The following is a 26,359-nucleotide window of genomic DNA, read 5'->3' as shown; positions in this document are numbered from 1 at the left end:
TGCGGCATGCCCCCAGAGAAAAATTTGCTTTCAAAAAGCCAAATGTGACGCCTTCTCTTCTGAGACCTGTAGTGCGCCAGCAGAGCACTTTTCACCCCCATATGGGGTGTTTTCTGAATCAGGAGAAATTGGGCTTCAAATTTTTAGGGGTATTTTCTGCTAATACCCTTTTTAAAAATTAAAAAATTTGGGGAAAACAAGCATTTTAGGTAAAAATTATTATTTTTTTTTTTACATTTGCAAAAGTCGTGAAACACCTGTGGGGTATTAAGGTTCACTTTATCCCATGTTACATTCCCCGAGGGGTCTAGTTTCCAAAATGGTATGCCATGTGTTTTTTTTTTTTGCTGTTCTGGCACCATAAGGGCTTCCTAAATGCAACATGCCCCCCAAAAACCATTTCAGAAAAACGTACTCTCCAAAATCCCCTTGTCGCTCCTTCCCTTCTGAGCCCTCTACTGCGCCCGCCGAACACTTTACATAGACATATGAGGTATGTCCTTACTCGAGAGAAATTGGGCTACAAATACAAGTAAAAATTTTGTCCTTTTACCCCTTGTAAAAATAAAAAAATTGGGTCTACAAGAACATGTGAGTGTAAAAAATGAAGATTGTGAATTTTCTCCTTCACTTTGCTGCTATTCGTGTGAAACACCTAAAGGGTTAAAACACTTACTGAATGTCATTTTGAATACTTTGGGGGTGTAGTTTTTATAATGGGGTCATTTATGGGGTATTTCTAATATGAAGACCCTTCAAATCCACTTCAAACCTGAACTGGTCCCTGAAAAATACTGAGTTTGAAAATTTTGTGAAAAATCGGAAAATTGCTGCTGACCGTTGAAGCCCTCTGATGTCTTCCAAAAGTCAAAACACGTCAATTTTATGATGCAAACATAAAGTAGACTTATTGTATATGTGAACCAAAAAAAAATGTATTCGTAATATCCATTTTCCTTACAAGCAGAAAGTTTCAAAGTTAGAAAAATGCTAAATTTTCAAATTTTTCATCAAATTTACGGATTTTTTACCAAGAAATGATGCAAGTATCGACAAAAATTTACCACTATGTTAAAGTAGAATATGTTATGAAAAAACAATCTCGGAATCAGATTGATAAGTAAAAGCATTCCAGAGTTATTAATGTTTAAAGTGACAGTGGTCAGATGTGCAAAAAACGCTCCGGTCCTTAAGGCCAAAATGGGCTCCGTCTTGAAGGGGTTAAAGCAGATTGGATACAGCAGCAAAAACAACACACTTGGCGCAACAGTAAACTGAGGGTACAATTCTCACAGGCTCACCAAAATTGGACAATTGAAAAGTGGAAGAACGTTGCCTAGGCTGATAAGTCCCAATTCCAGCTGTGACATTCAGATGGTAAGGTCAGAATTAGGCTTAAATGGGCACTGTCAGATATAAAAACTTTTGATATGTTGTAAAGCATGCAAAACCAATAGGTTTTGCAATTGCTTTCATTTAAGGGGTACTGCAGTGGAACACTTATTTTATTTTTATTTTTTTTAAATCAACTGGTGCCAGAAAGTTAAATAGATTTGTAAATTACTTCTATTAAAACATCTTAATCCTTCCAGTACTTATTAGCTGCTGAATACTAGAGAAGAAATTATTTTCTTTTTGGAACACAGAGCACTCTACTAATAACGAGCACAGTGCTCTCTGCTGACATCTCTGTCCATTTTAGCAACTGTCCAGAGTAGGAGAAAATCCCTGTAGCAAACATATGCTGCTCTGGTCAGTTCCTAAAATGGACAGAGATGTCAGCAGAGAGCACTGTGCTCGTGATGTCAGCAGAGAGCTCTCTGTTCCAAAAAGAAAATAATTTCTTCTGTAGTATTCAGCAGCTAATAAGTACTGAAAGGATTAAGATTTTTTAATAGAAGTAATTTACAAATCTGTTTAACTTTATGGCACCAGTTGATTTAAAATAAATAAAAAAACTTTTTCTACCGGAGTACCCCTTTAACCCCTTAAGGACCAGGCCATTTTACACCTTAGGACCAGAGCGTTTTTTGAACATCTGACCACTGTCACTTTAAACATTAATAACTCTGGGATGCTTTTACCTATAATTCTGATTCCGAGATTGTTTTTTCGTGACATATTCTACTTTATGTTATTGGTAAAATTTTGTCGATACTTGCATCGTTTCTTAGTGAAAAATTCCAAAATTTGATGAAAAAATTGAAAATTTTGCATTTTTCTAACTTTGAAGCTCTCTGCTTGTAAGGAAAATGGATATTCCAAATATTTTTTTTTTATTCACATATACAATATGTCTACTTTATATTTGCATCATAAAATTGACGTGTTTTTACTTTTGGAAGACACCAGAGGGCTTCAAAGTTCAGCAGCAATTTTCCAATTTTTCACAAAATTTCCAAAATCACAATTTTTCAGGGACCAGCTCAGGTTTGAAGTGGATTTGAAGGGTCTTCATCTTAGAAATACCCCACAAATGACCCCATTATAAAAAGGGGATTTTGGAGAGTACGTTTTTCTGAAATGGTTTTTGGGGGCATGTTGCATTTAGGAAGCCCTATGGTGCCAGAGCAGGAAAAAAAAAAACACATGGCATACCATTTTGGAAACTAGAAACCCCTTTGGAAACCCCTTGAGGAACGTAACAAGGAATAAAGTGAGCCTTAATACCCCACAGGTGTTTCACGACTTTTGCATATGTAAAAAAATTAAAAAAGTCACTAAAATGTGTGTTTCCCCCCAAATTTCACATTTATGCAAGGGTTAATAGCAGAAAATACCCCCCAAAATTTGTAACCCCATCTCTTCTGAGTATGGAGGTACCCCATAAGTTGACCTGAAGCGCACTACGGGCGAACTACAATGCTCAGAAGAGAAGGAGTAATATTTGGCTTTTTGAGAGCAAATTTTGCTCGGGGGGCATGTCGCATTTAGGAAGCCCCTATGGTGCCAGGACAGCAAAATAACCCCCACATGGCATACCATTTTGGAAACTCGACCCCTTGAGGAACGTAACAAGGGGTACAGTGAGCATTTACCCCCCACTGGTGTCTGTCAGATCTTTGGAACAGTGGGCTGTACAAAATTTTTAATTTGCACAGCCCACTGTTCCAAAGATATGTCAGACACCAGTGGGGTGTAAATTCTCACTGCACCCCTCATTACATTTCATGAGGGGTGTAGTTTCCGAAATGGGGTCACATGTGGGGTTGTATTTTTTTTTTTTTTTTTTTTTTGCGTTTGTCAAAACCGCTGTAACAATCAGCCACCCCTGTGCAAATCACCTCAAATGTACATGGTGCACTCTCCCTTCTGGGCCTTGTTGTGCGCCCCCAGAGCACTTTGCGCCCACATATGAGGTATCTCCATAGTCGGGAGAAATTGCATTACAAATTTTGGCGGGCTTTTTTCCCTTTTACCTCTTGTCAAAATGAAAAGTATGGGGCAACACCAGCATGTTAGTGTAAAAAAATTATTTTTTTACACTAACATGCTGGTGTAGACCCCAACTTCACCTTTTCATAAGGGGTGAAAGGAGAAAAAGCCCCCCAAAATTTGTTAGGCAATTTCCCCCGAGTACGGCGATACCCCATATGTGGCCCTAAACTGTTGCCTTGAAATACGACAGGGCTCCAAAGTGAGAGCGCCATGCGCATTTGAGGCCTGAATTAGGGATTTGCAAAGGGGGGGACATAGGGGTATTCTACGCCAGTGATTCCCAAACAGGGTGCCTCCAGCTGTTGCAATACTCCCAGCATGCCTGGACAGTCAACGGCTGTCCGGCAATACTGGGAGTTTTGCAACAGCTGGAGGCTCCGTTTTGAAAACAGTGGCGTACCAGACGTTTTTCATTTTTATTGGGGAGGGGGGCTGTGTAGGGGTATGTGTATATGTAGGGTTTTTTACTTTTTATTTTGTGTTCGTGTACCCTGTACATTCACAGGGGGGGGGGGGAACCTCCAGCTGTTGCAAAACTACAACTCCCAGCATGCACAGTCTATCAGTGCATGCTGGTAGTTATAGTTTTGCAACAGCTGGAGGCACACGGGTTGGGAAACACTGAGTTAGGACACAGACAATGTTTCCCAACCAGTGTGCCTCCAGTTGTTGCAAAACCACTACTCCCAAACATTCTCAGGCATGCTGGAAGTAGTAGTTCGGCAACATCTTTAGAGCCAAATGTTGCCAAACTACAACTCCCAGCATGCTTGGAGTTGTAGTTTTGCAACATCTGGAGGACTTCAGTTTGCAGACCACTAATACAGTGGTTCCCAATCTGTGCCCTTCCAGATGTTGCAAAACTACAACTCCCAGTATGCCAAAATTGTCCAGGCATGCTGGGAGTTGTAGTTCTGCAACATCTGAAGGGCCAGATGTTACAGAACTACATCTCCCAGCATGCCTGGACAGTAAGGGCATGCTGAGGATGTGTAGTTTTGCAACATCTGGAAGGGCACAGTGGTCTCCAAACTGTGGACCTCCAGATGTTGCAAAACTGCAACTCCCAGCATGCCCAGATGCCAAGGGCTGTCTGGGCATGCTGGGAGTTGTAGTATACAGGGTCCCAATACAGCAATGCATGTCGCTTTACGGCGACGTGCATTGCCGTAAAGGGCCCGACCGCGGCTGAAGATCTACTCACCTGTCGCCGCCGTCTTCATCGTCTGGATCCGGGTCTTTAGGGACGAGGTAAGTACCGGGGCCGGGCCCCAGCACTCCCCCGTCCTCCGTCGCGTCCTCCGGTCTTCCTCCCGTCCTGTCCAGACTTCCAGGGGCCGGGCAGGGTGGGAGGAAGTAACCCCCCCCCCCTGCGATTGGTCGGTTAACCGAAGAATCGCAGGGGATCGGAGGAGGTGGCCGGCTTGCCACCTCGCTGCTATACTTCAGCATGGTCCTGGCTGTCTGTGACAGCCGGGATCATGCGAAATTACCGGTCAGTCGGGTCCCAGAGACCCGATCAGCCCGGTATCGCCGCAGATTGCAAGGGCGATTTCCCTTGCGATTTGCGGCGATCGCCGACATGGGGGGCCTACATGGCCCCCCTCGGCGTTTGCCCTGGATGCCTGCTGAAGGATTTCAGCAGGCATCCGGTTCCGATCTCTGCCTGGCGAGCGGCAGGGACCGGAAAATGTGTCCGCTATTGAGATAAAAGGCTCAAAAATCTTTCTAAATGATCAAATACTGTACTATACTCACTTCAGAGTGTAATTACCTATAAAACCTGATATAAAGCAATATTACAGTAGACTCTACCAGTGATGTTTAATTCCCCCTCTTGTTCCCTTCAATGACACTTCATTCTTCTCTCTTACCCCCTGTGCCACATCATTTTCCCCTTTATTACCCTCTATGCAAATTCTAACACCCCTAACACCCCCTGTGCCATTTCATTCCCCCTTTAAACCCCTAGTCCATTTTATTCCCTGTGCCAAATCATACCCCCCTCACCCCTTGTGCCTCACCACTTTTCCCCTTCCCTTGTTGTTCTCACCTGGCCAGCAGGCTCAGGTGCAGAAGCTCTCAGTGGGTTTGACATTCTCTTGACATCCTCTGAGCTGAACTTACTGAGAGCAGCAGCAGTGGCTGCGGGCACTGTCGAGTGACGTCAGGAGTGTCATTTGTCAATGCCTCCAGCCGCCGCTGCTCACAGCCTCTCAGAGGAATGTCAGGAATGTCAGGAGAAAGCCAAACCTACTGAAAGCTTCTGTACCTGAGCCTACTGGCCAGGTAAGAAGAACAACAGGGGGAGGAGGGAAGGAGAAAAGTTATGTGGCACAAGGGGTGAGGGGGATGAAATGGCACACAGAGGGTACAAATACATTAAGTCTTATGGGACTCTGCCGGGGAATAAAAAACTGTCCACTATTGGGAGGTGTCCACTAAGGGATATTTTACTGTACCTGGAGATAGCTGTTCCCTGCTGAATCCTCCAGAACAAAATGAACTTTTATCTGTCCTTCTAAGATCTGTGGGGGGAAAGAAAAAAAAATAAAAAAAAAATAAAAAAATTATTCAAAAACATCAATGAGCAAGTAACAATCTGTTCATGAAGATTTGTGTTGTCACACGTATAACAATATGGTGGATCCATTGTACTGTATTGCTCCCTGTTGACTTCTGATTGATCTGCTCGGATTCCAGTATTTACTGAACTCCATATTCTCACTGTCAAGAACGATGGAAACTTGAGGAAACCTACCAATGCTAGTGTGTAAAGTGATGAACTAAAAAGAGATTCCCAGGAATATTTACCTGGTCAATTTTTCTGCCGAATTCCTGCAATTTCTCCTTTCTGTCTGATGTACTGCTGTCGCCAAGAGTAAAGGGATTTTTGTCAACCACCTGTAAGAACATTAACAGAATAAAGAGTCTACAAATTCACGTCATGTACTGCATGTGGTCTGGCTCAGTCTATGTTCTGATGAATAACAATATCTAAGCTACAAAACAAGAAGCAGAAAATGACCAAGTAATATTTTTACATAATTTTAAAATGTCATTCCTACTTGAACATGTATGTTATATCCTCAGCCCTACCTTTGGGAGCCACATCTATGGACCCCTCCACCTGCGTGTGGCCGCCATTAGTGGTAGCTCACAGTGCCATACTATTTGTGCACTTTTCATAAATGTTGATTAGACATACAAATTTAACTGGCCTTATGGAGCTAAACCATGCGGGCCTGTAGTGCCTACCTTAAATGGGGTTTCTAAGATATTAATATTAATGGCCTATCCTTAGGATAAGCAATCCATATCAGGTCTGAGCGGGTTGAATTCCTGGCAGGCCCACAATCAGATGCTGCGTCCATAGAGGCGTGCTTTTTACAGCAGCTATATCTAATAGAGCTGGGCGGTATGACCAAATACGTGTATCACGGTATTTTTGTAACTTATGTTATATACCGGTATATAACGGTATTTCTTTCACCCCTCACCCCCACCCCAAAATCATGTGACCCGCCAGCGCTGTTCTGCTCCCCCCAATTAATTATCAGCCCAGCGGGGTACTACTCACATATGTCAAGCACTGCCCTCCTCCTCTTTGTTGGGGGCTGCTGGTGCTGGAACTCTCTGTACGCCAGTGGTCTCTAACCTGCGGACCTCCAGATGTTGCAAAACTACAACTCCCAGCATGCCCGGACAGCCAACGGCTGTCCGGGCATGCTCGGATTTGTAGTTTTGCAACAGCTGGAGGTCCGCAGGTTGGAGACCACTGCTGTACGCTGTATATGCCCGGGCTGCAAAAGATACAGAAAATAAACTTTAACTTACCCACGTCGGCCATATGCTGGGGACTGGAACGTCGGACAGCCGTCAGCCTATCACCGGCCGGAGCGATGTCCCGCCCCGGCCAGTGATAGGCTGAGCCCACTGTCATGTAAAAAGCCGGCTTTTTACATGACAGTGGGCTCAGCATAAGGCCAACGTGGGTAAGTTAAAGTTTATTTTCTGTATCTTTTGCAGCCCGGGCATATACAGCGTACAGCAGTGGTCTCAAACCTGCAGACCTCCAGCTGTTGCAAAACTACAACTCTCAGCATGCCTGGACAGCCATTGGCTGTCCGGGCACGCTGGGAGTTGTAGTTTTGCAACATCTGGAGGTCCGCAGGTTGGAGACCACTGGAGTGCAGTGAGTTCTAGCGCCAGCGGCCCCCAAAGAGGAGGAGGGCTGTGCTTGACATATGTGAGTAGTACCCCACTGGGCTGATAATTAATTGGGGGGGGGAGCAGAAGAGCTCTGGCGGGTATGAATGAATGAATCAGCGCTGGGCTGATTCCTTCATTCCCGAGGGGGAGGCGGTATCGGAAAAATTCATATCGTGCAGCCCAAAAATTTCGGTATTTCGGTATGCTGTTCACTTTGTGGTGGAGAAGATAGGCGATCAATATTAAAGCATTCCTGTCATTAAAAACAACTTTTGACATGTCGATCAGTCGTGTCAAAAATGTTTAACACACACTGAATCTCACTCCTTAGATCCGCTGTGATCATAAGTTATTAGCCGGGAAAGAGGGCTGTATTACACCCCACTCCCAGGCTGGCGGTAAGATCCATCCACTTTTCTGAATAGAAATCTATGCAAAGAAATGTACGGTTCTCTCGCCAGCAGGTCTCAGGAGTAAGACCCTGAGCAATCAACAACTTTAGACATGGCTGATCGACATGTCAAAAGTAGTTTTAAAATAACCTGGAAAATCTCTTTAAGTATAATGACATCATTATATGCTGATCTGTGCCTTCTCTCTCATCACTGTGATAAGGGCAGTTTTTGGCATGCGCAGGTGGACATTGCTGCTATATATTTTTTCCTTTAACTTTTTATGCTTAATTTGAAAAAATGGTATGATTTAACGTTATTGGTAATAACACCTTATTAGAAGACACCATTTCATTTTTACCTCAGATAAATAAAAATCATACAGCATAACATGCAGAATCATCTATTACCAGATCTTTTATGTCCTTCAAGAGTCCCTCCAGAGTAGTAAACTTCCCTCCCAGAGCTCCCATTCCCAGATCAAACTCCAGTTCTGGAATGCTTAAGCTGCAGGTCTCAGACTGTCGGATTAAAATAGTAAAATTATCTTATCACAACTGTTAAATCTAAGAATGCTTAAGTAATTGTGATGGAAGGATGAAGGGATTGATACAACTGCAGCTAATACGATAATACAAGAGAAAAGTTTAAAAAAAATAAATCATCTGTAATAGTAACAAATAAAAAATACACAATACAAGGGACATAACTAGTCTTCTACAACAAAGGTCACCAGGATAAAAAGCTATAGGCTATATTAAACAGTTATATTTACTCACTTTTAATACATCTCTAGTAAGATCAGATGGATCTGTTATGTGTAGTGTAATTCTAGTACCAAGAGGTTCAATCGCTCCTCCAGATTTAACCTACAATAAAAATATTGTACATTTACACACTGTTACAGGGTACAGTCCTAGAAGTCCTTTACTGCTCAATTTGGAATTTTGAATTTTCCTAGCAGGTCAGTGAAATACACACTACTTCTGTGTGATCACTCTCCCTGATCACAAATTATTGCATAACACTGTAAGACCCCTTAATGATCAGCAATGCTTCCTAGAATTTTGCAAATAGTGACATGAATTTACTGTCATGTTGCCATGTGCAGCTAATCCTGCCGTCCCTTTTCTGGAATTGTAACTTTAGAAAAAACAAACCACCATTTTGTCCCCAGAGGATAGTGATGGAGCACAGCTAAAAGCAATATACTATGAAAAATCTATAAATAAGTTTTGCAGATATCTCCATGAATGATTGGGACACGGACGTGTATCTTTTCATAAAACAAAGTGTCTAATGCTTGAGCTAGGTTAACAAATTCTGGATTTTGGACTAAACCTTGAGAGTTTCCAAGAAGTCAAAAAAGAGGAATCAAGAGAAGAGAGATGTAGGGCACTGCACACTTTGCTTTCAAACATAAAGAATTAATGTTCTAGTAGAGCATAAGCAGAGTTTTTCAGCACAATTTTTCTGATCACAGGTGGGTATAATGAAGGGGGGGGGGGGCTGATGACAGGCGGTGATGATGAAGGGGGGGGGGTGGGATGACGACAGGGTAATGATGACAGGCGGTGATGATGAAGGGGGGTGTGGGATGGATGATGACAGGCGGGGATGATGACAGGCGGGGATGATGATGAGGGTGTTAATGACGGGGGTCTGGATGATGACAGGGGCGGGGGGGATGATGTATTTCCCACCCTAGGCTTATAGTCGAGTCAACTTTTTATTGGGTTTTTGGGGTGAAATTAGGAGACTCGGCTTATACTCTAGTATATACGATTATATATATTTATATTAAATAAAAAATGATGAGTAGGTAAATCACAAAGCTTTTTTGACTAAGGCTTGATCCTTATACTTTTAATATGAACTTACCTCATTGGTTCTGTGGCCGCAGGCATCACAGTTCGTGGCCATGATAATGACTTCTTTAAAGTGAGGGATTTCTGAGAATCAGTTAAGGGAGGCATCACATTGTACACAAAGCAGTAAAAACAAACCCATCACTTATTGTAACCCCAGAATACTATATTTTGCTCCAGTCAGAAAATTGTGTGCTCCCAAGTATGTACAGTCCGTGGTGATGCAGACTATGCACGCATTTGTCCATTCATACGGTCCCTGCTATCATACATACATTTCATGGCATGCTATGCCAATAGCTTAGCAAGATACAGAACGTACTTACAGCGGTTGTCCTGTCTGAACACCCTGCTCTTTTACTGTACAGCGGAGCAGGGCTTCAGCTGTGGTCTGTACATGATGACATCATTCTCTCACACCTAGCCAGCAGAATAAGTACTGCGCTGCTTTGGTGACTGGAGCAGAGCGGAGGAGGAAGAGGGACCAAACTCTGTGTGGGAGCAGAGGGGATGTGAGTGGAATTACCTATTTTTGAAAATTAGGGGCAACTTACCTTCCATCTGGGGAAATGGGGAGGGATACCCATCTATACCTACTGGGGGCAAAAATTACCTACCCAACTGGGAGCTACCTAATTAACTTCTCTAAAGTAACAGAATGCACACTGCGATTGTAGGATACGCACTAACTTCATATTGGTTGCTGCAGGAGCATTACACTCAGGACAGTTAGTGTGAAACTGAAGAACCTGTAAAAAGAGAATAAAGCATCAGCAAAGGGAGATTTTTTTGTTCTCACCATAAAATCTCTTATCGTAGCCTTCATTGGGGGACACCTATACTGATGGTATATGCTCTTGCCACTAGGAGGCGCTGACACACTAGGAAAAAAAGTTGGCTCTTCCCTGTCAGGATATACCCGCCCACTGGAAGTGAGGTAATCAGTTTTGTCACAAAGCAGTAGGAGAAGCCAACAAAGAAACATGTCCAAAAGGACCCAGAAAGAATCCCGGATTAAGAAAACTCAACCAGAAAAAAATATCTGGACAAAAAAAAAAACGAAGAGATAGGTGGGTGCGGTGTCCCCCAATGAAGGCAACGAGAAAGATTTTAGGGCGAGTTTAAAAAAAAAAAAAAAAAAAAAAAAAAAAAAAAGAAACTCCTTTTCTTTGTCGCTCTTCATTGGGGGACACCTAACTGATGGGACGTACCAAAGCAGTTCCTTAGGGCTGGTATAACCACCACCAGCGAAAGGGAATCAGTCCCGAGACCAAACCCACCTCACCCAGAAGGCCTGCAGATGAGACCCCAGGCCAGAGATAACCGAAGCCCAGAAACAGAGCTCCCGGAAGATGGACTAGGATGCCAAGGAAGGGACTGTCCCCTTCGCAGAGACTTAACACCTACGGTTCTTATAGAGAGACAAGACAGGTCGCCTAGGAAGCTAGATGGGCCGGAACATCCCAGGAGGAGGTAGGAAACCAACTCTAAGGAACAAAAAAACAGACAGAGGGCCAGCCCGGCTGGAAAACAAAAATGGAAAAGGGCAAGACCAGAGAACCCCATCCAGAGTCAACCGATTCAAGAGAACATGGCGGAAAAAAAGCCAGGGAGAGCAGTGTAACACCTGAGAAGAAGGCAAACATAGAAGGAAGAAAAAACACCAGAAAAAAAATAAATAAAAATAAAAGAGACCGAAACCGGCTCTAGAGAGGCCTGGTGCAGAAGATCGATGATCTGAACATCTACAGACCCAAAAACACCTATCCAGGAGCCCACCGCGAGCACCCGAGAGGCGAAACAGCCCAACTGGTGTAATCCGAACGACCAAAACGCCCTCCATCTTGAGAAAACATGGACCCCGAAGGAAAAGATGAAAGGGAATAGTGGCCAAGAAAGGAGCGAAATGCCCAGAGAACACCGGAGCAACAGTCATGGTAACTGGAGGTTCCCGAGTCATCTGGAAGACTGACACGGAAGAATAAACGGCCAAGAAAGGAGCGGAAGACCGTGAAAAGGAGTATCCAGGAACACGGAGCGGTCGACATGGAAATTGGAGGTTTCCGAGTCTCCTGGAAAGGTTTACACCCGAAGGGTAAGTAAACCCAACGTCCGTGAAACACTCCAGGTGACAAACATACATGCAGAGACAAGAAGAAGTGCAGTACAGAAAGACCGCCCCATAAATAGGATCACAGAGAAGTCTGTCAGGACCGCTATACATACCCGAGACCTCAACCGTCACTAGGGCCCAAAGAACCAGGAGGGCCGACCTAGAAAAGCAGGCACGCCACAGCATCCTAGGATAGTGTCCAAGACAAGGAGACTAACCGGTCTTGGAGCCCAGTGGTCCGAGCGGACCAGAGCACTCTGAAGCAACAACCCTTCAGGACGGGAACGGAGGGGGAAACAAAAAGGGAACCCAGCTGGGACTCCCAGGCTCTGGGCACAGGAAGGTTACTCCAGTAGACTGTGGTGTCAGTGAAGCGCAACTGACACAGTCAAAGGGAAGGAGGAACACACCCTACCAGGGAGATTGCGCCGAGGGAGAGCAATGGCAGGACCCAAACAACAGACGGTGGCTAGACCGGCTGTTGCCGAGCCATACACGATTACATAAACCCCTCCAAAAGAGGACAGTGCCAAGGCTGCATAAGCAGCAGTAGATAACCAAGAAACAGGAAGAGAGCCAGTCTGCAATAGTGGGCAGTAATCCACAGGCCCAGCCAGATACCCCACCTATATAGTGGGAAGAGAGAGATGGCTCCATCTCGACAGTAGAAAGTGCCCAGCGAAATAGTCCCCCTAGTTGAGGGGAAAACAAGGCGTGGTCAAGATGACAATGCCAAGACCCCTGATCCCAGGGGGATTGTCGAGCCCCCTGATCCCAGGGGGATTGTCAAAGAGTGCCAGGCACTGTAGGAGCAGGAAAATGCCACCTTACGGCACCGTTTAGACGTAGCCCTCAGGAACTATACGAGAACATATCAAGGAGCCAATGTGTGTCCCCAGAGGGATTGGAATCCTGAACACTAGAGCTGGGCAAAGGTGCAAAGACTTGACTACAAATGCAAGGAAGAAGCATGTACGCGCGCGCACACACACACACACACACGCACTCACGCACGCGCGCGCGCGCACACCCCCCCCCCCCCCCCCCACAAGCAACAGCGTTGAGAGGAACACCTCATCGGAGTGAAACTCTGGGCCAGATGGGCACCAACAGAGCCAGTCTGGTCGTATGTAAGGCAACAAAGCAGGCACCTGAGCCACCCTGCACAGGAATCCAGGAAGATACCTGGAGACATAAGTGGTGGGCACTTAACGGACTTTTATACCCCACCAGGCCCCATGCCAAAACAGAGGTGCTCAATCGCCGCAGACTTGCAGAAACAAGATTACAGGAAGGCCCGAGGCACACCCCACTGACAAAAGGGAAGGTGGGCTCTACACATGCAGAGGGACCTTCGCATACGCTGGGATACAGACATAGATACCTCACGATAGAAGTGAGGTACCAAGACTGCAGACATGAAGGAAACCGCAGACAGCCATAAGTTCGGCAGTATGGAAGACAGGCTCAGCACCCAACGGTGTGTCACAATCATGCCCCTAGCAGATCAACTTGGAACTTTTAGAAAGGGGAACAGAGAGTGCTGCTGTTGCTGTGAAAAGCTATAGAACCTGTAGGAAATTCCCACACCACATCTCCTAATGGTGTCAAACACCAGAACTGTTGTCGCAGCTGCAAGAGATGAAGGAGGTATGTGGGGCAGGAAACATGCAGACAGTCTGATTAGGATAACAGGTTCAATGAACCCACAAAGACTCACTTTGTGGACCTTCACATAGAAAGTGAGTGACCGGGATGCAGTCACAGGAGCATCAGGAAAGGGGGAGGTGACCTGGCGGATTAGAAACCATGCAGGAAGTCTGGCTAAATAGCATAGGGACCTTGCCCACACCGGGTCCCGCATTTAGAACCACACATTGAAATTGGGTTACCAGCCGTCAGCCATGAGAGCAGCAGGTATGTAAAGAGGGACCAGGTAAAGCAAGGAACCCTGCAAATTAGTTGTGGTGCATTGTATAAGACCCATGGAGCAACATGGGGTGACTCACTCGGAACTACACCTCAGCAGTGGGTTACCTGTACGTAGCCCCTTACTAGAAAATAATAAAGACCAGGTCTGAAGAGCACCAGACCTGTGTCTTGCCTCCTACTGACACTAAAACTGATTACCTCACTTCAGTGGGTGGGTATATCCTGCCAGGGAGGAGCTGACGTTTTTTTTCCCTAGTGTCAGCACCTCCTATTGGCAAGAGCATATACCCATCGGTATAGGTGACCCCAATGAAGAGCGACCGAGAAACATTTTTATTCTATAAGCACACAGCACATATTGGATTTACTAAAGGAAGTTTCTGTTGCACATTAAACAACACACGTACATCCTGTAAAAGTAATGGCAAGCATGCTCAGTGTAAACCTTCTATTCCCTCTGAGCACACTCCGTCTTACCTCATCCTTCAGATCTTCTGGCTTCTCTTCTGTATTCTTCTGGCCATCAACACTCTAATCAAAAACAACAACCAAATTATTATTCTCAAAGAATAGAAAGAAGGGACTTGTCTACTCGAAATGTGGAAGATCCCATAGGCAGCACCTGCATAGCCATAGTGTAAAGCCCCACATCACTGTAGATAGCATCTCACCTCTATTCCTAGTAAGGAGTCCTGCTCTTGGCTTCTCCTGTAGTGAGTAACAGTAAGGGCTTCATCTTTCTGGGGAGCAAATGGATTTTCTACAAAACTGTTCCCAGAGGGGTCATCTATGATCTTGAAAGAGAAAAAAAGGTATATAGGACAATATCCCTGTGCTGTACACAAAGGCCTTTCTTCAACGTACACAACAGTAGGATGAAATAAATGTCCCTGTTTACTAGTAAATAATGTTTAATTAGTAGGGTTTGTTCACACCATGTTTGGCAGGGGTGTTTGGATCCTGTTCTTACCCAGGGAAACGACAGCCCATGCAATTGGCTGTTCTCACCATGTAAATCTATGTATGGCTTCAGATCTCTCCTGTACTCTGGGGCCCCCACTATGATGTCTATATGCTATAATCGGGCATGTTGTCAGTGGTGCCCTGATAGAACTTTCCCTTTAAAAACTTTTCTGACTGTTCCAACTGAGAATCAAGTGTCAGTAAATCTACTTACACAAGTGAAAGGAGTCTCTCCATCCTTCAGGCTCTTAAGTTTTGTGATGAAAACATCAATTTTCTCTGCAACCTGTGCGTTCTCAGCCTATAGAGAAAACATACAACACGTACACAAATTATATGATGAACTGCGTGACGGTAGAGGGATAATTAGCTGGTAGCATGGTAACATTGGCCCTAACAAGCCCAACATGTCTTAGGCTTAGGTCACATTTGAGTCAGAGTCTGTTCCAGATGAAAACAACATAGCTATACAGTCTGTAGCACAACAGACACCAACGGGTTCATCTGGTTTCTGTTTTGCAGGAGATTTGCATTTTTTCTCTGCTCATGTCCCACCATTTAAAGTGTACCTGTTGTGGGCAAGCGGGGCTGGGCGCACTGAGGGCAAGCGGGGCTGGGCGCACTGAGGCTTTGTGACACACACCCAGCTCACACATCAGGGTGATTGACAAGCCGGGAGCCTGCACAGAGTCCTGCTTGTCCCGCCCTCACTTCCTGTATTTTGACTCCTCAGAGACATACAGGCAATAGCTGCAGGGACAGCATTTTTTCACCCAAATATATACCCAATTTTTCACCAATTTATATACATAATAGTATTATCTAAAAAGTTTTGTTAATGGCAGTTACCCTTTAAACGGATTCTGTGAATGGAGCTTTGCCACATAGGTTATTGAAGCCTTGTTATACGAAGTTCTAGTTGAGATTTATTAAATTCAGCTGGAAACTTTTTTTTAATTTATTTATTTACATCTTTGGCCTTCATCGAGGCAGAGATTTGTGACATCTATTTATAATTTTTATAACCACCATCTAAAGACTACAAGTTACCCTTGTATATGCATGCACCATTAGTGGTACAGCCATCAGCATACATTATATATTCTATTACCAGGGTTTGGAGCCATTTAGGGACATCCATTATCAGTTGCTGCCATTCCTTTTGCAGAAAGGGCAGATTCAGAAGGTATTCAGTGTAAAACATTTTTAGTGTAAACATATCCCAATATGCCCCACAGACTGTGCTGTTATGATATATCACAGAATCTGCAATGAAGGGTCCAGCACAGTTGTGAACAAATTCTTAATGAACAATTTCATACATCAGTAGATATTTTGACTTCAACATTATTAATAGCAGCAGTCGGACCCCCGCCATCAGCTACTTATCCTCATCCTGTGATGAGTTTACTTTTCTCAATTTTCTACCTTAAAGCGTACCTGTCAGATTACCCAAAAAAATAAACTGTTATATGTTGCTCAGTATCTCATCCTGATCATGTACATATCATTTATGTGTCTATGACCTATATTTCTCTCAGAATTACCTTTATTTCTGAATTACCTTAATGTTGTTGACTATTAGCAGGGGGGCGGGTCCCTTTCTTCTCACTCTCCTCAGTCACTGGCCACAGGAGTGAGCAACTGTAACCCTTTCCTTTCTGGTTTTATGCTACACACACACACACACACTGTGTGCTTACAGATTTTGCAAAACTACAGCTCCCAGCATGCCCACACATCCTTCGAGTTGTAGTTTTGCAACAGCTGGAGGCATATGACTGTTGTCCCCCTGTATTAGATATACACACACACACACTGACTTCATTTATTCATACACATGCACATTACCTAGACAACAGATTTACACACACATATATTTTAGGGATCGACCGATATCGTTTTTTTAGGGCCGATACCGATAATCGGTGGAGGTTAGGGCCGATAGCCGATAACTTATACCGGAATATCGGTATAAGTTATCGGCTATTTACCCCCCGCGACACCGCTGCAGATCACTGATTTAAAGCGGGCGCTTTAAATCAATGATATGCAGTGGCTTTTGCGGAGCCATAGACCGCCGCCGCCACCCGCTACTCTCCCCCTGCCTGTCCGGGGGTTCTGAGTCCTATGACCGCCACCGCTCTCCCCACCGCCGCGGCCCCATTGCCTCCCCCATCCTCGGTTTTATAATTACCTGTTCCCGGGGTCCACTCTACATCTGGCTCCGGTGACGTCCTCCTGAGCTATCACTATGCGCACTGACAGTGACGTCACGTCGCTGCGCACAGCGTAACGCAGGACGCAGCAGGAGCCAGAAGTAGCGTGGACCCCAGGCACAGGTAATTATAAAACCGGGGATGGGGGAGGCAATGGGGCCGGGGCAGAGTGGTGGGGTGGACAGGGGGGTTTTCATTGAAGCGGTCGCGGTGCGGGGCATTATCGGCAAGGTAATTGCCGATACCGATAATTCCCAAAATCGTGATTATCGGCCAAACCGATAATCGGTCGATCCCTAATTAGAGATAGATAGATAGATTTTTTATATATATATATATATATATATATATATATATATATACACACATACATACACACACACATATATACACATGCAGGGACACTTACTTTTTAAACAAAAAATCCTCCATTCAGTCCCCATCTTCAGTCACCAGCTTCTTTCATCATCTGCTCACAGGCAGCAGTGTACTCCCACCCCTCCCCCCCCTTCTCCTCACACAAGGAGACTGAAGTAAACACAGACAGTGAGGGAGCAGATCACGGCAGCTTTAGATCTGCAGACCTGTCAATCATAAAGTGGGTCCATGACGTAAGTCATGACAAGTGGACACAGCCAGGCTGGTATGTATCCCAGGAGGCTGTTTTTGACTGGCTTTTTCAGTATGAAATACTGAATTTTTTTTTTATGAAAGCAATTGCAAAACCTATTGGTTGCTTTACCACATGCACACTTTACCACATATCAAAAGTGTTTATCTCTGACAGTGCCCAGTTAATCAATTTTATATCCTGGAGTCATATGAATGTAATACTCCATTCTTACCCGCCTGTGAGGCTGTTCCTGCTGAAGACCCACAATTGTCCTTTCTAAGATTCCTTCAATGGTGGTGAGAGCTGGAAGAAAATACACAATCCATAAGGAATGGCGCATCTTATAGACTGCACAGTGTACACAAGGCATACGATATATTTACCTCCTTTCTGGGTACACGCAGGGATCTCAAAGTCAATCTCAGGAATACGCATGGTTGCATAGTCTGTTTTCACAACCTCACGGTCCACATCCTGGAGCAAAAGAAATGTTCTAGTCTTACATATGCACAGCCTCGAAAAAACTTGCACAAGATGGATTATACTCTTGTGGAGCTCCAATGTTACTCACATCGCACACAAGTGTCATAAAATGTATTTGTGACAAACACTTCCAGTCCTGGCTGCCAAGACAAGGATGGTGACCTGGACTCTGCAACAGATTACAGCACTTTCGGTATATCTGAAAGAAGTTTTCCAAGACTAATATTGATGGAGCCCATACACTTTTACCTAAAGCAGGCTGACTTTGGCAGTGTATGGAGGCCACCTGACCGATTAGCATGTTTTATTCCAACTGTTCCAACCCCCAAAGATATCTGTCGAAGGAATGTTTGGTTGACAGCAATTGAAGTGGTATGGCAATCTATATTAGATGAGTGGGGGTTCAACTCTTGGCACCCCCAACAATAAACTGACTTAAGGGGCTGTGACACTTCAGCAGAGTCTTCATGTTATACCGGGCATAGCGCTTCACATTTTATAGTGGCTGTGCCTGGTATTGCACCTGAATGGGACAGAGTTGCAGAGAGCTGAAGAACCAGGCGCAGCCACAACTAAATATGTAAAGAAACATTTATCTTTGTTGTCTTTAGAATGTGTGTTTTTAAGCAATTTATATTTGCTTCGGTTTTACTTATGTGCGACATATATTTATCATAATACTGCACGGGTGTTCATAAATTTGGCACACGTAAGCAAAACCCCGTAAATCACTTCAGAACACTACTTTGTACGATTCCTTTTACCCTGTTACGCCAAAAAATGTGCAACTTTTTGTTTTAAATACTCTTCACAGCCAGTTTTGTAAGCTAGGTCTGGGCTGGTATAGATTTGCAACAAATTGAGTGAGGGCTTTAAGAAAAGCCACACTTGAGCCACCAAAATGGGCTTGCACGTATTCACAAAAACAAAAATAGAATAGGCAAAATAAATCTTTGATATAAATACAACATAAAATCACATTAAAAATATATGAGCACCAGAACACGCCCCCCCGACAAAGCTACCAATAGCAATACATATGTTGGGGTAGTTCTGTATGGATCTGGCTTCACATATGGTATCGGGTTTTATTTTCCCCCGATTTCCCCCGCTGAGCTATCTTGACAGTGTATTCTCCTATTGTTATTTAGTGATACAGTATAGCTGTATTTGCCAATTTGTACTATTCTAGGTACAATATATTTGCACTACTTTCCCCTTTTTATTTTACTTTTCCTGGAATTCAAGTGTCAGTTTGCCTGTATTCATGCATGTGCTGTCCTGTTTGTGTTCTGGTGCCCATATAAGATGCCTTAATGCCTTCAATCCGCTAATCTGTGGAGGTTCCAGAAGCCAGACCTCCACCAATCTGATATCCTAATAATTACCCCAGTGTTTAAGGGGTACACTAGAGGGGGAAAAATTTTAACATCAACTGGTGCCAGAAAGTTACACAGATTTGTAATTTCCTTCTATTGAAAAATCTTAAAAGGAGAACTGTACAGAAAATTACCACCTTGGCCAGCGATAGGCTGAGCGCACTGTCATGTAAGGCGCTTGGGCAGCAGGGAGAGAGGGGGCCTGAGCTCCTTACATGACAGTGCACTCAGCCTATCACCGGCCGAGGCGGGAAATCGCTGCGGTCGGTGTGAGGTGCAAGTTTGCTTTTGCTCCTCCCCTCAGCTCTGCAAAGATTTCCGGAGCTAAAGCTGGGGGAAGGGCAGAGCAGGAGGCGAGAGGACGTACACGCCCCCCTCATCTCCCCTTCTCAGCTCCGCAGGTTTGCACGGGCTGTAAGGGGGAGGATAAACTCCAAGGGCTGGGCCGAGTGCTATGAATGTGCTGTGTACAATGCTGCTGGGGATGATTTCTAGCCTGCCTTTGGAGAACGCAGGCGGGGCTGAGAAGGGGAGATGAAGAGGGAGTCATATGTACCTCCTCTCTACCGCTGCTCTACCTTCACTCTGCTCATGCAAACCTGTGTTTGGAAAATGCAGGCGGAGCTGAGAGAGGGGAGATGAGGAAGGCGTGGACGTCCTCTCTCCCCCTGCTTTGTCTTCACTCTGCCCTACCCCCAGCTCTAGCTTCGTAGATCTTCGGAGAGCTGAGCAGAAGCAATTTTGCACGGGACGCAAATTTGCACCTCACACCGGCAATATGCTGAGCGGAGTATGACTCACAGTCCCCAGGAAGAAGACCAGCACCGGAGGACTGGGACACAGATATCGGCACAACAGAGGAACGTCAGAAGGGGAGTTAAAGTTTGTTTGTTTTTTAAGTTTTTGCAGCCCGGGCACAGAGGAAAAGGAATAATTTTCAGTACAATTCTCCTTTAATCCTTCCAGTACTTATCAGCTGCTGTATACTAGAGAGGAAGTTGTGTAGTTCTTTCCAGTCTGATCACAGTTCTCTCACAGCCTTATGACAGACCATTCATATTAAAGTGCTCCTGTCCTTTAACCAAGCGTTTTTCAGTTTTTGCTCTAATTTTTTCTCCTTACCTTTTAAAATCATAAACCTTTAAATTTTGCACCTAAAAATCCATTTGAGGGCTTATTGTTTGCGCCACCAATTCTACTTTGTAATGACATCAGTCATTTTACCCAGAAATCTACGGCATAACGGGTAAAAAAAAAAATCATTGTGCGACAAAATTGAAGAAAAAAAAAATACCATTTTGTAACTTTTGGGGGCTTCCGTTTCTACACGTAAAAATTACACCTTCTCTTTATTCTATAGGTCCATACGATTAAAATTATTCCTTACTTATACAGGTTTGATTTTGTCGTACTTTTGGAAAAAATCATAACTACCGTACATGCACGGAAATTAATACATTTAAAATTGTCCTCTTCTGACCCCTATAACTTTTATTTTTCCACGTACAGGGCAGTATGAGGGCTCATTTTTTGCACCGTGATCTGAAGTTTTAATGGGTACCATTTTGGTTTTGATCATACTTTTTGATAGTTTTTTTATTCCTTTTTTATGGTATAAAAAAGTGACCAAAAATCCTCTATTTTGGAATTTCTTTGCACGTACACAATTGACGCACGCGGCGATACCACATACGTTTATTTTTATTATGTTTATATATTTTTTACATGGAATTTGGGAAAAGGGGGGGGGGGATTTAAACTTTTAATAAGGAAGGGGTTAATGTGTGTGTTTACATTTTTTCCCCCCCCTCATGATCGGTGGGGGTCTCAGCACTGAGACCATGACTAATGTCTGTGAGATGCCAAGTGTTTTTCTAATTTTATTTTAAAAATGACAGGTTTAAGTCCCAGAAGCCCCTTTAAAGGAGTACTCTAACCTAAATCTTTTTTACACCATTAGCTAGGATTTACAAAGTTATATAAGACTCCCAATTACCTCCATTGCCTTCTGTGTAAGGATCCATGTGTTTCTGCGTATCTGGAAGTGCAGCCTTCCTCACAGCATTATGACTTTCGTTCCACAGTATATGCGTGTCAGCAGCCATTTCTGAAACGTTACGTCATCGTTTCTCCTTTCCTCCCCTCAGTTAGCCCTCCCCATCCAGTGCACCTATGTGCCCCAAATTGCATATTCATAATGCTGTACGTTTACTCAGCCGGCATTCGCTGGGCTGAGTAAACGCCTATTTAACCTTCCTCCTATCATCTGGCGAGTCGCGCGTATGCGCACTCGCCAGCATAGAAGGACCGGACATGTGATTTTGTTCAACCAGTAATATAACAGATAGTTACGCCGCCGTAACTGTCTGTTATATTCACAAAGCATCCTACTCCAATACTGCAGCGGAGTATTGGCGGAGGCAGAGTGGGAGGAGATGGCGTAGTGGCAGGGGGTGGAGATCGCAAGAAGGGGAGGCAGCTTGGGGCGTTACACAATATAATTTGTGGGGTAGGGAACAGGAGTGAGGGAGGGGTTGGGAGTGGAAGAAGAGGAGTAAGCATGCTGGGAAAACGTTCATGACGTCACGGCCATGCTTACAGTACCCGGAAGTGAGTAAAATTACCAGGGAGGATTGCAGGATAACGGCTGGACCGATTTTGCCAAGCAGGACCTCTAATGAAAGGTTTTTATATCAGAGTACTCCTTTAAGGCCCCTTTCTCACTGCTGGTATGCTCCGGCAAATTTGGCCGTCAAACTTTTTTTTTTGCAGTTTGCCGACCCTAATTTTGCCGCGGCATACCAGCAAATAACGGTTCCCAATGGACCCCATTGTATTCAATAGCCACCGTTGTTTTCAGAGAAAAAAGCCGGAGAAAAAGTCGGTGCAAGCACTATTTTTTTTCTCCAGCTTTTCTCGATCCTAAAATAACGGGCTTCACATTACCGGAGACAGCCGGCAGTGTGAACGTAGCCTAACCTCTGAACGACAATGGACGTAAATGTACGTCATGGTGCGGTGGTACTTAACGCACCATGACGTACATTTACGCTACACACCGCTATCAGCAGCCAGGAACCTGCCGTTAATGGCGGATATCCACGACCATGTGGATGTCCGCCATTAACCCCTCAGATGCCGTGATCAATACAGATCACGGAATCTGTGGCAGTGCGGTACTTTAAATGGTTGATTGGATCGTCCGCAGAACTGCTGCGGGGATCCGAACATCCAGCATGGCGGCCAGAGGTCCCCTCACCTGCCTCCAGCCATCTCCTGGGGTCCTCTGCTCTGGTCTGAGATAGAGCAGAAGATGACCAATAACACTGATCAGTGCTATGCCCTATGTATAGCCCTGAACAGTATTAGCAATCAAGTGATTGATATAAATAGTGCCCTATGGGGACTATTAAAGTGTAAAAAAAAAATAAAAAAATTAAATGTGGAAAATCCCCTGCCCAATAAAAATGTAAATCAATTTTTCCCATTTTACCCCCAAAGCGTAAACAAAATTACAAACTATCAATATAAATTGTTAATCATCCCGTACAGTGAACAGCATAAACGTTAAAAAAAAAAAAATGTTCAAAAAAAAGTCCAAAATTGCTGCTTTTTTTGTCCCATTTTATTAAAAATTTTTTTTATAAAAAGTAAAATATAAGCAACAGTAGTACCGATAAAAACTATAGATCACGGCGCAGAAAATTAGCCCATATACGGAATATACGGAAAAATTTGAAAGTTACAGGTGGTCAAAATAGGGCAAATTTCAAACATACTAATTTTGTTAAAATAGTTTGAGATTTTTTTTTAAAGCGGTACAATTATAAAAAGGCATATAACATGAGTATCATTATAATTGTATTGACCCACAGAATAAGAAATCAGGTCATTTTTACCGAAAAGTGTACAGCGTAAAAACAAAACCTTCCAAAATTTGCTAAATTGCGGTTTTCTTTTTAATTTTCCTACATAAATAATTTTTTTTGTTTGCGACGTTCATTTTATCGCAAAATAAGTGATGTCATTACAAAGTAAAATTGGTGACGCAAAATTGGTGCCGTCGGCGTATCACTGGCTGCAGCGATGTCCCGCCCCGGCTGGTGATAGGCTGAGTGCACTGTCATGTAACGAGCTGGACAGAGCTCCTTACATGACAGTGGGCTCAGCCTATCACCGGTCGGGGCGGGACATCGCTGTGGCCGGTGATACGCCGACGGCTCTGCGGTGTCCCCGTCCCCAGGAAGTTGAACGAGGCAAGCACCACTGGACTGTGAGGCCGGTACCGGACCATCGTGGGCTCGTAGGAAGGTATGATAAAGTTTATTTTGTGTATTTTTGAGGCCCGGGCACAGTAATCTATAAATGTCTAGCACTACAGTTGTCCTCTAAGGTTAATACTAGGGATGTAAGAAAAAAATCAATTTGCTCGATTATCGCAATTTTTTCACTTGGCGATACTGAATCGATACAAAATATTTTTGAATCGATCCTTTTAGGGATGTGGAATTTCTAACTCCTGACGCCCGGAACAGCATGTCCCAGGCGTCAGGAGATACCAATTCCACATTTGTGGAGCTGGGCAGGCCAGATCTGACGCGGCAGCGCTCTGGGGGTATGGAGCGGGCTCTGACTCGTGCCCGCTCTGTACTATGCAGCCTCCGGCTGTTTTCCGTAGCCGGGGGGCGCTGATGCATCACCGCCGCTAATATCCAGCATGCAGCGCTCAGAGGGGTGTATGGAGCGGGCTCCGGATTCGTGCCCGCTCCGTACTCTGCGGCCCCCGGCTGTTTTCTGTAGCCGGGGGCCGCTGATGCATCACCGCCGCTAATATCCAGCATGCAGCGCTCAGAGGGGTGTATGGAGCGGGCTCCGGACTCGTGCCCGCTCCATACTCTGCAGCCCCCGGCTGTATTTAGTAGCCGGGGCCGCCGCTAATAGCCAGCATGCAGCGATCGACGTGGCTGGCTATTAACCCTTTAGATTACCGCTGTCAAAGCTGACATTGGCATCTGAAGGGATCTGTGAATGCTCCCTGGTGGGCTAGTGGGGTGGATGCCCCCCCGCAGCGCGATCGCAGGCGGGCGATCCACTGTGGAGGTAGCCGAAGGGCTTACCTCTGCTTCCTGCTGTCCCGTGGCTCTGTCATTGATAGATCCTGGCTGGACTAGGCTCTATCAATGGATCGCAGATCAATGGAGTTCAATATTCATCTGTCTGAGGAATCTAATGATTCCTCCTAAAAGTCTAATAAAGTGTAAAAAAAAAAAAAAAAAGTTTTAATAAAAAAGTGTAAAAGACATCATTTTTTAGGCAGAATCGGGATATATTGCGATGTATGGTCACCAAGATGGTATCGCGATATATCGAATCGCCACACTGGTATCGTGATTCGAATCGTATTGCCAAATTCTTGGCGATTAACGCCCCTAGTTAATACTGTAATGATCGGATATCAGCGGTGTTTAGTCCTCCTGTCAAAGCATTTCTATGCGGTATAAAGAGGATTTTGATGGCCTATTACACAAGTCCTCACCCTCTTGCTCCTGACACTGAGTGAGTATCGGACCCCTTGGTCCTGGATGCGTCCGGCGGACTGGATCTCCGTGTTGCTCCAGTTACAAGAGTCACAGTTGAAGGAGCTGACAATGATCTCCCTGAAGAATGGCACCTTGGTGAGAAGAAGTCTGGTCATGCCCTGTAAGACACACAAGTCATGGCATAAATATTACCCACAATGCACAAAGCCATCTGGGAAACTGATTGGCACGTTACATGATGGTCGGCGGTACCAGGGGGACTGACCAAAATTATTCCAGAAGTGACTAAAACTTTGCTCCCACTTGAATTAGTGTAAACACTGTGGGGAGATTTACCAGAACCTGTCCAGAGGAAAAGTTGTTGAGTTGCCCATAGCAACCAATCAGATCGCTTCTTTCATTTCTGAAAATGAAAGAAGTGATTTGATTGGTTGCTATGGGCAACTCAGCCTCTTCACAGGTTTTATTAAATCTCCCTGTCTTCCAGCCAGTGTGCCTCCAGCTGTTGCAAAACTACAACTCCCAGCATGCCCGGACAGCCTTTGGCTGTCCGGGCATGCTGTGAGTTGTAGTTTTGCAACAGCTGAAGGCACACTGGTAGGGAAGCACTGCTCCAGCCTCATGCACATTGTTCTAGAACCTTCTCCCCCGCCAAAAAATAAAACTAAAACTCCCCCTGTGCCCGCCTTCCGTCCCACCAACACTCACATTCTTGTAACAGTTCATACACAGCGATTCTATCTCGTGCGGCTGCTGCTCCTCATCGTCAGCACTGATGTCCCGAAACACCGGGGCGGAGGAGGGGGCTGTGGTGGCGTGGAGGAGAGACATGGTATACCGGCTGCCCAGCGGCAGAGATTCGTGTCTACGCTACAGTAACGTAACTGCACGCCGCCGCTCACCGAAACGTGAGAGAGAGGACGCGTTCTCCGGTAGTCACATGACCCGGAACTAGCTGTCAACCACACGTGCGTAATGGGTCCCATCCACTATTAATGCTGCGTGGTGCTCTGCAGTGCCTCTTGTGGTCAAAATGAAAATTGCTCAGTGTTAGAAGAAGTGCTCCACAGTGCCTCTTGTGGTCAAAATGGAAATTGCTCAGTGTTAGAAGAAGTGCTCTGCAGTGCCTCTTGTGGTCAAAATGGAAATTGCTCAGTGATATGTAGCTTGTCAAAAAAATGGCCACTTTGCATAGTAGGACTTCACT

The 26,359-nt window shown here is 44.8% G+C and overlaps 1 protein-coding gene across 2 annotated transcripts in view; it reads right to left on the bottom strand.

The window, feature by feature from the left end:
• Window positions 1–26,145, bottom strand: part of ZPR1 (ZPR1 zinc finger) — a 33,748-nt gene extending 7,603 nt beyond the window's left edge. Inside the window, exons 1-13 of one of the 2 annotated variants that reach the window (XM_056543240.1) lie at window positions 25,861–26,144; window positions 25,149–25,310; window positions 18,134–18,224; window positions 17,983–18,053; window positions 15,133–15,219; window positions 14,627–14,749; window positions 14,433–14,486; window positions 10,593–10,659; window positions 9,924–9,994; window positions 8,822–8,911; window positions 8,453–8,563; window positions 6,253–6,342; window positions 5,901–5,966 (exon numbers count right to left, since the gene is read on the bottom strand). In XM_056543240.1, coding sequence (XP_056399215.1) covers window positions 5,901–5,966; window positions 6,253–6,342; window positions 8,453–8,563; window positions 8,822–8,911; window positions 9,924–9,994; window positions 10,593–10,659; window positions 14,433–14,486; window positions 14,627–14,749; window positions 15,133–15,219; window positions 17,983–18,053; window positions 18,134–18,224; window positions 25,149–25,310; window positions 25,861–25,983 — 1,206 coding nt within the window. In that variant the 5' untranslated portion in view covers window positions 25,984–26,144. Of the gene's footprint in view, window positions 1–5,900; window positions 5,967–6,252; window positions 6,343–8,452; window positions 8,564–8,821; window positions 8,912–9,923; window positions 9,995–10,592; window positions 10,660–14,432; window positions 14,487–14,626; window positions 14,750–15,132; window positions 15,220–17,982; window positions 18,054–18,133; window positions 18,225–25,148; window positions 25,311–25,860 lie in introns of both variants that reach the window. The other variant, XM_056543241.1, reaches the window with a different exon arrangement.
• Between the last annotated feature and the right edge of the window lie 214 nt (window positions 26,146–26,359).

This window comes from Hyla sarda, chromosome 10, assembly GCF_029499605.1.
Source record: "Hyla sarda isolate aHylSar1 chromosome 10, aHylSar1.hap1, whole genome shotgun sequence".
Lineage (NCBI taxonomy): Eukaryota > Metazoa > Chordata > Amphibia > Anura > Hylidae > Hyla > Hyla sarda.
The sequence above is the reverse complement of the archived record's forward strand: the minus strand, read 5'-3'. Positions and strand labels throughout refer to the sequence as shown.